The sequence below is a fragment of the Diadema antillarum genome, unplaced genomic scaffold, assembly GCF_040938485.1.
Source record: "Diadema antillarum isolate AM-2024a unplaced genomic scaffold, OU_Dant_1.0 seq00000590_RagTag, whole genome shotgun sequence".
Taxonomy (NCBI): domain Eukaryota; kingdom Metazoa; phylum Echinodermata; class Echinoidea; order Diadematoida; family Diadematidae; genus Diadema; species Diadema antillarum.
In genome coordinates this window covers 580,163-595,408 of record NW_027271522.1, presented here as the reverse complement: position 1 = coordinate 595,408, position 15,246 = coordinate 580,163, and the positions used below count along the sequence as shown (strand labels likewise).

General features: G+C 40.3%; 1 protein-coding gene across 1 annotated transcript; it reads right to left on the bottom strand.

Annotated features, from left to right (window-relative positions):
* Positions 1–6,641: 6,641 nt before the first annotated feature.
* Positions 6,642–14,878, bottom strand: LOC139735659 (scavenger receptor cysteine-rich domain superfamily protein-like). Its single transcript, XM_071646410.1, has 9 exons — positions 14,821–14,878; positions 14,115–14,435; positions 12,836–13,177; positions 11,922–12,233; positions 9,970–10,293; positions 9,110–9,439; positions 8,201–8,331; positions 7,761–8,016; positions 6,642–7,131 (listed from the first exon to the last, which is right to left on the bottom strand). The coding sequence occupies exons 1-9, from the start codon at positions 14,876–14,878 to the stop codon at positions 6,800–6,802; spliced, it is 2,406 nt and encodes an 801-aa protein (XP_071502511.1). The 3' UTR covers positions 6,642–6,799.
* Between the last annotated feature and the right edge of the window lie 368 nt (positions 14,879–15,246).

Genomic DNA, 15,246 nt, shown 5'->3' with positions numbered 1-15,246 from the left:
GCTATTTTTATAGTCGTCGGTTCCGTTTGCCGCTGAGTAGGTAAAGGGCCTAATGATTGGAAAAAGAAGGACAAGGCTGCCCGTGGCTAAAGCGCGTTGATTAAAACAACTCAACTGTTTGTGATTCACCGCAGCTGGGCAGAAACTGCCCATTTTTGTCCTGAAGTGGAAATATGCAAAATAAAGAAATGTGTGAATTGTTCATTGTTTGTTTTAGTTATCATTTTCCATTTCATATAAAAAAAATACACAGAACAATAGGCATACATGATGATATTATAATAACACATAATTATGAATCGATTAAGAAAAATACAATATCGTTGGATTGCCTATTTCAGATTGAATAATAATAGCTATATAAAAAGTCACTTACCATCAACATACTGAAATCACTGAGAGAAGTCAAATTGATGTGTCGGTTTATACTGTTACTAAATAAACACTTGCTATAATCCATAGCAACCTACAAGTACATCTACATAAATACTGATGCGGTGACAACATTTTTAATTGGGTAATGACGATAATGAGACATTAAAGAATTGAAGGGTATATATGCGCCGGGAGTAGTGCAATCCCAAAACATATATGAGGAATAAGAAGACCTGACGGCCATTCACAACCACAAGTATACTTCATTGCAACTCATGACTAACAATCAGTATACATACGCCCATGATTTTTTTTTAGCATGGCTACTACTAAAACACTGATCAATTCAGTGCTTATTACGTCGATGTATATAGGGCAATTGTCGATCAGTTGCAATGAAAAACATCTTGAATGAAGTATTTCATGAATTTAGAATAAGTACTTCATATTTTAATTTTTCAGCAAATTACTGCCAGGAATACCCCATTTTTACCCATTATTATAATATTGTTAACTTTGATTGAAAAAAAACCCGCAAAATCTGACTGATCCATGTTTGCCAGCTACAAGGTTGCAATGGCAACCAGTACTGTCGGACATGACTATGGTTTTTTGAATATCTAACTGTTTAATTTGCAATAGAATAAAAGGAAAAGTCACCACCAATATTTGGTTGAAATTGGGTTAAGGGCGCAGGGGTGAATAGGAGTGAATAAGAGAATGTTTTCAAAATCTATAACAAATTGCTCAGTGTAATTGTTAAAGATTTTTCAGAGTATTGCTTCCCTGTTCAAGGACCATAATTCATAAATTCATAAAGTCTATACGTGGAGCTGTCGATTTCTGTAGGCCTACTACATGATGTGAAATTTTGAAAAGTTGTCTAGAATATCCCTTTAATCCTGACCACTTATCATAACAACATATACCGGGTATCACAATGGCAATGATCATGTACCCTCTCTGAGCCCATTGAATATATTTCTGGTCGTGACGAACTGAGTGAAGAAACGGAAGTTTGTGTTGGAAGTAGATTTCACTGCCATTGTGTTAACAGCACAGCTTGAGTGTTCACTCTCTGCCTTCGTTCCACTTTTCTGTAATTGTTTAGTCAGCGAGGTATTATCTCAATTTGACTATTGCCATGTTATTACACCAACACTGTAAACTATACTTACGAATAAATAGATGCCAAACAAAACTTTGTCTTTGAAAAAGGCAACCTTTACAAGGCCGAAATATTGCCATTCTCCCATGTGATAACTGACTTCATAGCGTGACGTGTAAAACGACTTGAGCTGATATTCGACTTTTCCATGAAAGACAATGAGTTAAAGTACATGTATAATAATTGGGTTCATCCATTCTCTCTAAGACAAATGTACTTGAGAGAAGAAGGACTATCATAGTCCAGAAGACCTATGTGACTGTTATATCGGCAGAGATTGTACGATGTGACGGAATAAGATAATGAGTGTTCCACATAATATATCGCTCTTCGAGATTCTCTTTGTTTTCAGTTTTCTCGAAAGCCAGGATAGTTATTCTTGATGAAACCTCGACCAGTCAACCACACAAGGCTATTCAATTCATCCAGTTCTTTAGCCCCCTCTCGTTTAAAAAGGAAATTAAGGAGAAGGTGGACTTTAGATTCTTCGGGTGCACCTTAGCTAAGGTACATGATTGTACGGGTATAGGAACGAGTGGCTGAGCGAAGTTATGAGTTATGACTGAGTGCATAACTCTACAACCTTGTGTAATGAACCTTCTGTAACCATGTGATTGGTTAACTTTGTGGCAAGTTGATACTGTGAGACTATGAGAGGCTATTTATCCTTGATAAATGAGACCTTAATCATCATGAAGTAAGAAAGAAGAATACTGGATGATTTGCAAAGCATTGATGCAACCAAGAGATATGAGTTCAAAAAGTGGCTCTTTTTATCCTGCATGCGACAATAAAACGCGAATTAAGAGATCTGATTAGGTTATATGCCATGATGATAAACATTTTCGATGCTGTTGTAGAATCAATGTTGTAAGTTGTTAATCGTGTAATTATTGCAGCTTCATCCATGTCAAGAACTCTTCCGTGATAGTGATCATAGTGATGTTGAATTCTTGTTTCTGATCGCAGATACTATTCTCATTTCACACAACGAATTTCAAAGCGATTCACCCTGTCCATGGAAATTCTTAAATTTGCTTTCTACGGAGCCTTCGACTAGACAACGGCTCGACACCTGTGGAGGGTCGAGTTGAAGGTCTCACTGAATCTGGAGAATGGGGAACTGTGTGTGATGACGGCTGGGGTATTGCCGATGCACGGGTCGTGTGCCGAGAACTTGGTTACCCTGATGATTTGGACGCCGTGGTAAACTCAGCGTCCTCTCCCGGGCATAAAACCTGGCTCAATTAATTTTTTTGTTAAGTGTAAGTGGTCACAGAGAAATATGGATCTTTGTAAGGCATGTCATAGGTCTGTCTCTTCCAAGTTCATAGCACTTGGATGCTCTAGGAACTGCGTATTAATGTGTGAACACAATGGACAGAACTTGGAGGGAAGGGATTCCTGACATGCTCGACAAAGATCCTCATCTGTCTTTGATCACTGAAGCAAATCGGATGGGGTGTTCTGTAAGATGAGGGTAGCAAGTCATAGTTTCGTTGCGAAGGGACCCGTTGTATTCTCTTTTTTGGGGGGACATACACTATAGAAGTCATGAGGATAAGGTATATAATACACGCTTACTTTCTTACTGTGACAATTTCTATATGTTTTTTTTTTTAGTGTTCTTTATCCAGTCTAGAAACGTGTTGACATACTTTGTTGGGATTTGACACAACTTTACTGTTTATGTTGCTTTTTTTTTGCGTCGTTTCCTTTCTTTGTATGTCGGCGTTGTGTGTGTGTGTGTGTGTGTGTGTGTGTGTGTGTGTGTGTGTGTGTTGTGTTGTGTTGGGGGTGGGGGCGGAGTAGAGGGTATAGAATGGTTTGGATGCTCGCAAGGTACATGTATGGTATTAATACTGTATGTCTCAACGAAAGAGCAAAGAGAGAGAGAGAAAAAAAATGAGCGGGGGGGGGGGGGGGAGATTATAACAATCATCTTCATCACCAGGCTGATTTTTAATATTGATAGCACACGCAATGCGGGGGGGGGGGACTGCAATGTCTTTGTTTATAATAGGAAAAAGACCAACTCCTGTCACAATTAATATTATCTTTCTATAATAGACATAGTTTGACGTAACAAAGCTAACAACTTTCTGCAAGCCTTCAGCTGTGTTTACTTACATAATGGGTACACTATTCTCCATAAACTATTTTCAATCAATTGTTTTGGTACAGTCACTAAAGTACGCAACTGATTCAAATAACAAAAAGAAAATCAACGCACGTAATTGGAAAAAGCTAATGCATTAAAACAATTTACTTGTACAGAATGTACATTCACTAGTGTATAACAGAAGACCTTGTAAACACAATTACACACACACACACTCACGCACAGGCACCTGCACGGACATAAAACACATCCTTGTAGTTTTCTGTTTTATTCTGCTGTTGCTTCGCATATTTCAAAACATCATATAAATGATAACGACAAGCGCTACTGCAACAGTCAATTTTCGCCAAGATTGATACGGACACTTAATAAACATCGACCGAAAGAGTAGAGGGTAAGACTCCACAATACACTAAAAAACTTAATGGCAAGGGTGATATTGTGACAGAGACACAAAATGACGATTTATTGGCACCACAGATATGATTCCACAATACAGAGGTAGTATCAATTCGTACAGAGAGTGAAAATATCACTAAAACATTTGTATTGAATCATTCCAAATCATTCCAAAAGGAAGCACATACTATAGTATCAAGACACTAAAGTAAACTTAGGCAATGTCCGTGTCTGCCGTAATACCACAATCAACAAGAATGTCACATAAGTCAATAATTCAGGATAAAATACCACAGCATCTCACCTAACACATTCTCACTATATGGCAGCATTGAGGTAATCGCGAAAAATAAGGGTTTAATGTAAGGGTCAGAACATGAATGTATCTTGCATCTTTAACTATGCAAAGTAAACTGTCAAAGCAAAAGACAGAAATCTGAGAGCCATCAACGTTTTTTGTTTGTTTGTTGTTTACATAGTGTTAACCTGCCTACTGAAAGGATTCCCATATGTATGGCGTTGTGATTTGTTTGTTCTCATCATCTTTATTTCTCTATTCTTGGGTGCTTGGGCATCATATATATATAACATATAAAACACACAATTTCCATTAAGTACGTAATACCCACTAACGTGACACATAGTGCCCGTGGAAGAGCTTGCAAAAACTGTATCAAACATCAAATGAACGTGAAAGAAAATAAAAAAGTTGATGCTTATCTTGAGAAAGCATTCCTTCCTTCACTTACTATTTCTTCCTCCAACTCTCCTCCCTCATTTCCGAACAACAACAACAAAAATGCATCTGTAATTTCTTACCTCACTTTCACTCTGTCCTTTCTAACCCTCCTTTCCTTATACATACCCCCTCGTCCCTACAAGAATAGTGGCAATCGAATGCCACAGCGAATCATGGAAAACATCATCTCTATTGTGTGTTGGACCAAGGAAATATACTTCTCACGATACGCATTGTATTAATATTAATAGTCGTCTATCTTTATGTTTCTTTATTCGTTCGTTCTTTGGTAACAAATCTTCATTTTTCATTAAAAGGCAAGACAGCGTTACTTACGTTGCAAACAATACATATATCAGAATATGCGCACATAATGAGCAAAATAAAATAAATATTCCGAATGGACATGAGGGCTAAGCATGTATGTTGAACTACGATCAGCTTTGAACACGCATGCAGTCTGGATTCTGTCCGTGAACTGGAACCAGGAACACGCGATTCGGGTAGGCATACAGTTATTGGACCTAGGCCGTCTATCGCTTTTACGTTAAGCATGCATCAAGAGCAATTTTCATTGCGACTGGTTTGTTTGAAATAGCGGCTTATGCCATGGTCGTTGACATGTAAATGTTATGAAACGTTCAAATACATTTATGCTAAACACACTTTGTATATATACAGTTATACACACACATATATTTTATCTTGCATTCTGCACAAAATCACCATCAAATAGCAGCTTTTAGCTTATTAATCATACACGTATACTATTTAAATCTACGTTGCAATACAAACAACAGCCGATACACTTGACTTCGCATAATCATACTTACAAAGAAGACTGTATTAACCACACATGGCAGGAGCTAAAAGGAAAGTAAAACCTGTCAATATGACGGCAACATTGACTTTCGAATTGCACCGAGCATGACACAGCATCAAAGGAATAAAGAAATGCAGTCCAATGTACTAGATGACAGTAAACGTTTTTCCCAAGACGTTTTATGCCATACTTCTATGTTTCTTTCAATCTATACGACTCTTTTTTTTTTTTTTGCTTATTTTTCCTGAGGTAACCGTCTTCATTGAAACAGATGTTTATCATAAAAACAATGGTCTTCCTCTTTTTATGAATATGCAATATGCATAGTAATGGCCTCACTTCAGAGCTAAAAAAAATGTCATAAATCTAAGATTGATTCTTCTTGGCAGTATGGGATGTTGACAGTGTGTTTATTTCGTCAAAATCAGCCAACATAGATCTGTGAGGCGGAGAAATAAAGCGCATTTTGATGGTTTTTTTTTTCTGAATTACGGGCCCTGGTAGGACTCTTGCAATACCGGGTAGGCATTTATTTTTCTTGCTCTAATGCATGTTGATTTATATGTACAAACGTGTATTACCCTCGAAAATGAGACTGGATTTGATCTGTAATCACTATGGAGATGCTACGTTTCAATCACACCCAACCATTATAGAAATTATCTGTTCTATCATTGAAAATTGTCATATGACGTCTGCAACAAAATGACATTAGCCAACATTTAGGGGCCTAGTATACCTATCAAGTAGCATTCAAATACATGTACAGTGATTACATCAGATATAACTACACGTGTATAACACATCGTATATTGCACGGCTTGCCGCCACCATTTCTAACTCGGTGTGCAGTGGCAAGATATATCTCTAACATCCTGATAAAATCATGAGTGTTGGCCCGACGTCTACCTCTGATGGCCTCGGGTCACCTATTTTTATTCAGTCTTGCATTATGTAAATATCTATGTTATAAACTACACATATAAATGCTTACTGATTTGTTTATGGGCAATGAAGGCCGAAATTTTCGTCTGATCAAGACTATAGTGCTCTAACTGCCCAGTCATGGCTTGGGACAGTCTTTGCATGTTGTTGTTCTTGATGTTTTGTCCATGCTACAACGTCTGACGTTGCGCTGAAATATCAGCTAGGTATATTGCGTATTCACATCCATCATACGTCAACGGGTTCCGCCGCGCTCTTTCCTGCTGCCGAATCCGGGGACACAGACTCATATGTAGGTGGAGCCTCCTCAGGCTTGGGTGACGGTGGAGCGTAGGCTGGCGGAGGCGATGACGCGTCTCCTGACGCTACTTCCACGCGCGTCGAATGCGTTGACTGCACGTAGGTGGCGCTGGCAGTTGTTGCGGAGTCCGTGCTCCGATGACTTCGCCAGCAGCAGCAAACTATCAGACCCAGCGGTATCACGACCGCCATACTGATCAGTACGACCTCCCACGTAGCTAGACCGGAACCGTACTCGTACTCATAATCCGGATATGAATCTGAAGAGCGTAAGAATTATACATACACAATATCACTTGTATCACCTTTCAGGGTGATTTCTAATTCTGAGAAATGTTAGAGAAAAGATCTTCACTGAGTTCTGTGAGATGACTAATCAAAGCTTTGCCATGTTCAATTAATGCAAACACTCTGTAGACAAATCGAAGCAAGAGGAATTGAATGATGTAAACGCCAATTACAGTATTTGAGCTTTACACGCAAAGCACATATACATAACCGATTGCCTTACTGGCTGTTCTGGGTCTTATAGTGCAGATATCACAAAGTTAAAAATGTTCCTATTTTTCTTCCTTTGATACAAACCTTACTTAGTTATATGGAATCTTCGCCAGATACAAGAGGACATAACGAAGCGAAGTGAAAGGTTAGAATTTTTCTGATAAACAATCTTTGATAAATAGGCCTAAACCAAAATAAATATTTCGTCTCGAAATAATGTAATTTAAATTTGGCAAGTCGACAGACTCTTCTTCATGCAATTTATGGACTTTCACAATTAGGACGTCTGTTCTTTTATGGAGCATGACATCAAGATAGATGTGATAATTTATCATCTTCACTTGAAGACCCTTTTTAGCAGTTTTTAGAATTAATGTTGCCCTTTTACCTGAACCAGAGTGTAAGTGAGGCAGCTCGCCCACACACGTGACGATAGCCAGCTCCTCATTGCTGCAATACGGCGCCCTCTTCCACGCTCCGTGGCCACACTCGAACACCTTGTCGATGTTGTCTTGACTGTATGAAGAGCAGTACGACATATCAAACCAAACGTGGGGAGATGGCCAGGTGACACCTTCTGTCTCGTAGCTGTACAGAATTCGTCCTCTTCCTGCCCTAGAATGACCCAGTTCCTTGCACAATAACTATCACATAGAGGGAGTTGAGAAAAAAAAGAGCACATCAAACGAAAGTGCTACGTTGAAAAAAACAAACAGATTGAACGATATAAAAACCATTCATATTGTCTTTTTCTTCAATATCTGACAAGTCTAAAGTCATTCACATTCTAAAATTGGATGAAACCATAACTGATAGAAAGGGACTTACTTCCGTGGAGGAGAAATACGTGTCACACACAGCTCCCCACATACCGTCGTGGTATATCTGTACGATGCCGTACCGCGTGTTGACTCTCCCGGTCTCGGTTAGTAACCTGACAGGATGGTTCGCGACACTCTCTTCGTGACAGAAAATAATAATAATTTTTAAAAAAAATTAAAAAAGAGTAACACAAAAGTCAGGAGAATCGTATAGACGGAGCAAATGTTGCGGTATGTTGTTTTGTTTTCCTTTTATCATGTTTATAGACAAACCTACTTGGCAGGCATTCTTATATACTCCCTGACTTTGCGACCTATGTCAACCCATCAACCTCGCAGGGTTTAGCTTAACCAAACGATCAGTTTGTTACCTTAGCTGAAAAGGGGATCACTTTTCAGTAATTTTGCATCGGCAATGTAAGTACTGTCCACTCTGCTCACCCTAATAATCAAAAGCGTTTCGAATCGTAACTTTTCAGCAAGTTTGATAGAGGTAAATGATACCTAATCCAGTTTTCTTATTCGGGAACTGTTAGCGTTTGGACCGGTACTTGTTCTTGTTGCTCTCATTATCATAAGCTTCCAAATGGAGACAGCCATAATGAGCTCCCTCGTGGAGATATTATACATGTATTAGCATGATACTGAAAATGTTATAATAATTGAGTCATTCATGATATTTATTGATTTAAGGCCAGTATTGTCTGGCGCAAATTATTTTTCCATAGGACCGCATTTTTCATAAACACAACACAACAACAACAACTCTTTTGTTTGATATTTGGTCATGCTTTTTGAAACAATGTTTTGATTGTCACTCTTTCTCTCTCAAAATTCAGACAGTAACCTGTCTTTATTTCCGACTGTATTTCTGTTACATTATTCCTAACGTTCATACACATACAATCATGATTACCATATGGGAAGCAGATGACGGAAACTTCATCTTCTCGTGTTCGCCTAGTTTGGCCATCTACTACATCTACGTTATAACAGTCGTCGATCCGAAGTTCATCACCACTGCAACCTAAATTTTCGATCAAGATTGGCAGAGTCCCGCGCGGGAATGATTCTTCGTCAAAGGTGTAGTCGGAATTGAATCCCGCGTAACCCATATGCCGACAGATCACACTGCGGGTGTTGTAGGTTACGTAGCCATCGGTTATCACTCCCCAACGTCCGTCCAAGAAGACTTCCACACGCCCCTGCTCGGAGTACTTGCTGCCGGCGAATCTTATGTCATAGTCTGGATCCCAAAGAAATACCGGTGAAAGAATCATTGTAAAACCCAGTAGCACACAACGAGAATCAATTAGTAATGCATGCATTCATTACACACCACAGGAATGATTACGATGTGGAAGGAGGGTACATGTATAAGAGGAGGGGGGAGCAGCAAAGAGGGTAAAGTGGGGAATTTCGTTAAATGTATACAACTTCAGATTACAATATGTAAAACTTCAGATTACAATATGTAAAACAAACAAAACTCAGCTACGCAAAAGTCACACAACATAGGCCTACATCTTACAAAGTGAATAGCAGAGACTACCATTGCGCAGAACAGAGTCCACTCTCGTTGCAACGAATAGTGTTAGAAGGAAATTTTTGTTACAACGAAAACAAAATTCAGGTTCCAAAATTATCATCTATGTATCTTCATACACTATAATTGAATTGCTATTATAACGAAATTCTAGTATAACACACACTAAAAAAAAAAACGCCGTTCCTGAGGATTTCATTATAACGGGAGTGCAATGAATTAAAATTTACCGTTTGGAGGTCCACATGTAACCTGGGCGATCTGATTACTGTTACACTGAGTGATGCTACGGGTTGTGAAGGGGCAGTCGCTTAGCTGTGTTTCCGTTCCATCGCACTGGTAATCCCTGAAGAATATCCTTCCCAACAAGGTGCCAAGAGGTACCAGCTTGGTGCTGTTGCCATGTACGTACCCTAACTGGCGACAGATCACGGCTGCCTCCTTTTCTCCCCAGTCCTGGTCGCAGATCAAACCGGAAATAGTGTCTTCTCGGTATCTTACGATCCCGTCTCGAGAGCTTGATCCGCTGAGTAGTTCGACCACAACCGACGGCACTGCACGTCAGAAATATATTTGGTGCGAGAAAGAATCTCCATGAATGTAGAAATGTATTATTAATTACACAAAAAGAGAAGTTCATGAGTGCGATGGCACAAGATTTTGCAGGAGAAGAAGGCCAACTGAATCTCATCTTTTACCGAATGCAGAATCTTTTTCCACTGAACGAGTGAAAATGTTCATCTGCTTGATTTCCTTTAACTTCACGAAAGCCATGTGAATGTCAATGTCAGACCCTAAATATGACGAAACTGAAGAGGAATCGAACATGAAGAGGAGCCTTTGGAAAGGTAGGTCTGCGCGGTTTGTGGTGTCACCGTGCAATATCAAAGAAAAGACTGCTGACTGCATTTTCTCTTCGATGTGTGGAGGAAGCGTGATACGGCCCTACATTGTCATGACGGTGGCTGAACACGAACCTTTGTAGGTGTTGAAATTTGAATATACATGTATGTATACATAGCATTAGCAAGACTAAGATCTTGACCCAAGGCACCGACTCTCCTCCAGATATCCCCATCAATGACACGTATTGGAAGAAATACGGTTCTTCACCTACCTTGGTTCGACCATCTCCAGTTCCCTCTCCCTTGACAATGAAACAACGAGATAAGCAATACGATAGGGAAAGTCAAAGCTAAATTGAACGAGCGCGTATGGACCAACAGTTAGCTAACCAAGAACACCAAGCTGTCCTGCATCCTCAGCACCCTGCTAAACCACTGTGAGTCCTGGGCAACATACGTTGGCCAGGAGAAGAGGCTGAACACCTTCCACCTCCGCAGCCTCAGAGGACTCCTGCACATTAATTCAGGATAGGTTGACAAACACAGATGGCTTCAAGCATGCCGGCATTCTTATCATGTACTCACTCCAGCCAGAGATGCCTCAAGTGGTTGGATCATGAGCGGCGAATGGACCCAGGTTGTATCCCAAAGGACCTGCTGTTAACAGAGAGCTCGCCCTTTCTAGGAAGGCCGCATCTTCGTCTTCAAGGGTGTGTGTGCACACACACGTGACATGAAGATATTTGACATCGACACCAACACCATGGAAGATGCAGCTGACAATCGTCATCTGTGGAGAAGCACTTTCAGAGAAGGCGTCAAGAGGACTGCAGCTGTAAGAAAAGTACATCACACTGACAAGAGAGCCAGCAGGAAGGCAAGGGCTGCCCCAGTCTTAGCCGCAACGGACTGCATCTGCTGCATGTGCTCCAGAGATTGTCACTCAAGAGTAGGACTATACAGCCACTCAAGGCTGTGCAAACTTCTTGCCTAGTGCTATACGCCATCGTTTCTCAAGACGAATGGATGCCAACCAACCAACCAACCAACCAACATATGAACAACATCAGCGAACTTGCGCACGCACGCACACACACACACACACACACAAACACAACCCTATTCAAGTGACTTTATGTAATCTGTCCACCATGCTAACGGTTGAATGTGTTATAATATGCCTTGTTTATCTTCAAATCCGTCTTCTAAGGAACTTGACTAACATTACTTAACGAAGCTTTGACTCCTTTTTAAAATAAGATAATCAGAACGAAATTTATTATTAAAATTATTCGATTTTCATAGAATGGGAAGCGCACCGTGTAGCATTGACTTACCGTTACATACGACACCTGCCATCTGAGCTGACTCGGAATCACAGTTCTCATTGTTAGCCCATCCACTTGACAGACAGTCAGAAAGGCTGGCCTCACTTCCGTTACACAGCAAACCATCTAGTAACACAGCTGTTCTACCGACACTAGGCACTACCTTTATCGAGCGAGCTCCAACTGGATGTCCTAACTGTTTACAGACAACGTGCGCGTCTTCGATGCTCCACTCGTGTGTGCAGATCGTCCCCCACGTGCCTCCATAGAACACCTCCACTCGACCCTCATCCGGGTACTCTCCGTCCACAATTCGAACGGCTGAAACATATCATACATGGAAGCATAATATACGACCATACGGTTAAAATAATGAAAGAGGATGTTGCGAAAATGGACATAATGAAACAGTGCGTATGACAGCGAAGGCAGTGAAAAAAAACCCTGACATCATTCACATGTGATTGTTTTAGACTCTCGCCAAATCTTCTACAGCTAAAGCTGGAAATAATGAATTTAAAATATGAAATATAAAATGGATCAAAAGGAACAAAAATGTAATGATTATGCAGTATACTGAGCCCTCAATTCACATAAACCACATCACTGCGATTTGGTATTGGTTCTTTTTCTCTAATATTTACTATTCATTTTTATAGTAAAGCTGGGTAAAGTTTAAAGACTTCCATTTCATTTAACACTTTAGTTGTTAACACTTCTCCTTTTTTCCTTGAGGATAGCAAAATTTTAACAAGCTTCTTAAACGCTAAACTTACTACAGCTCAAGACTCATATTGGTATTACACTTTAAATGCAAAGATGCCGATTCAGTACATGACAGGACAATGATTTCTTCATCTAAGAACTGTTCAAAGGTAGTGGTTGGCTAATTAGTCTGTAACAGAAAACGGCGAGAGGCTCACTTTTGGTCTCGCATATCACCCCGGCATCTTCCGCGTGCGAACAGTCGTGAACACCCCAATCTTTCGTGACGCTGCAGTGCCTGAGGAGAGTCTTTTCCGCCGAACAATACACCCCGTCGAGAACAATCGGGCCCGATCCTCGTCCAAAGCGGGGCTCCCCGGGAGAGGACGCTGAGTTAACTACGGCTTCCAAAGCATCAGGGTAACCAAGCTCACGGCACACGACCCGCGCATCGGCAATATCCCAGTTGTCATCACACACAGTTCCCCATTCACCAGATTCAGTGAGAACTTCAACTCGTCCCTCTGCAGATGTCGAGCCGTTGACTAGTCGAAGGCTTCCTAGACAGCAAAGAATTTACATGGACAAGCTGAGCAGATTTAGAATTTTCTCGACATTCTTGTAACAATACCTTCACATAACCACAACGGTAGGTGTTTTTTTTTCACATGAAACCCCCACAAATACATAATTAATGATCTATACCATTGATTGGTAAATATAAAAGACCAAAACAAATAACAAACAAACCTCATCGCATCATGATTTAATTAGATTTTCGCGAACTCATTCGCCTTGAATAACAGTAAGTGCGTGCAGGATAATATCACTTTTCAAACTCTTGTCTTTTGATTTGCATCAAAGCTTTTTACAGATTATCCGGCATTCTACTTTTCTGCTCCATGATGATGATTAGGGTCTCAGTTACCTGGGATTATAGCTTTTTGTGTCTGACAGCCTGAATAAATCAATGATCAACTTGCAACATAATTGATCAATAAGATGGTTACGCGAGCTTCATAACACTAGTTTTCGAGTTATGCACTCAGTCATAACTTACAACATCGCTTACATCTATCACGTTGCCCCTCTTATCTACCCTGGGCAAACTCTATCTACGTAAAGGTGCGCCCGCAAAATATAGAATCCTCCTTCTTAATGTCCTTTCTAAACGAAAGGTGGCTAGAAAACAGGCTCAATCGTATATCTTTGTGTGGCTGATTGGTCGAGGTTTAATCAACAATGTCTACAGTATTGTCTTTCGCGAATATATATCATGACTTTTTTTTTCAATAGTCATGACAGTGATTCCATCTGTCTTCTTCAGTCATGATTCTGGTTTTTATGTTGGCACAAGTGTTGAGACAGCCGCTGTAACGCAACTAGGAAAGTATAGAACGAAGGAAGAAGGTGAAGACGTAATTTATCTCTTGCATGTTTTCTCTGGTCATCGGAGATTGGTGACGACGAAAGAACAACTGAGGATACCGCACTTACCTACTGTAGTGCACGTAACGCCTGCAGTTTGGGATTCATGGCAACTCTTGACGCCTATACCGGCATGCTGGCAGGTCGATATGTTTGATTCAAGGCCATTACATTGCACTTTATCCAGAAGTACGGGGCTATTTCCTCGCTGAAATGGCGAAGCTACCAGAGCCAGGTCCGCCCCGACGTAGCCGAGCTGTTTGCAGACGACCTCGGCATCCTCGGGTCCCCACAGGTTGTCACATATCGCGCCCCAAGTATCGTCAAGGAAGACCTCAACACGACCCTCAGAGTCAACGCTGCCATCGACTAGTCGAACCGACCCGGGAACTGTAATCAATGACGGACATCCAAAGCAAATATTCTCATAATTTGAACTTTGTATTATGTTACAAAATGTTTCAAATATCAGTATACAGTACGTAATGTTCAAACTTGTGATCGAGTTTATGGATGGTGCATGAAGATATTTGGAAAACAACGCAAACGCCAAGCGACGTCTCGCCAGCATGCATATAGCAATATGTGATTATAGTGCTTCTCAACGTAAATTTAATTGACCTTTTTATCATTGACCTTGCGGTTCTTCACCAATACATAAACTTGATCGGCATCTTTAGGTGTTGCACACGCGGCGTGAGTTTTGTGGTCTTAGCTCAAAGCTGTGAAAAGTTATTGAAAGCACACAATATGGCATCTATCAGTTAAAGTTCACCGACACTTTGAACTTTGACCTTGTCGAAATTCACCACTATTTGGAACTTGACAGGCATATTAGATGAAGTACTTGCATGTGGTATGAGCTTGGCTATTCATAGCTCAAAGCTAGTTGGAAAGGTTATTTAGAGCACGCTACAATATCATGTGGACCAGTGCTTATCAGGTAAAGTTTATTGACCATTTGACCTTTGAACTTATCGGACTTGGTTCAAACTATATTCAAACTCGACCGGTATTTTTTACCTGTCATGTGAGTTTGGTGGTCATAGCTCAAATCTGTTGAAACTTATTGATAATCCCTCACATTACTGTGAGTACAGTGAATATCAGGAAAAGTTCATTGATATGTTGATCTTTGACCTTATCGGAGTTAATTAATATTCGAACTTAAATGACAGCTATAGGCTATGCATTTGTGGTA

Bases quoted from the DNA above. Each gene is read 5' to 3' on its own strand.
- LOC139735659 (XM_071646410.1), bottom strand. From the start codon at position 14,878: ATGCCTGTCAAGTTCCAAATAGTGGTGAATTTCGACAAGGTCAAAGTT. The intron at 14,436-14,820 runs GTGAACTTTAAC...CATTGATTACAG, and splicing joins GGTCAAAGTTCAAAGTGTCG to TTCCCGGGTCGGTTCGACTA. The intron at 9,440-9,969 runs GTAAATTTTAAT...TTTGGGATCCAG, and splicing joins TACATGTGGACCTCCAAACG to ACTATGACATAAGATTCGCC.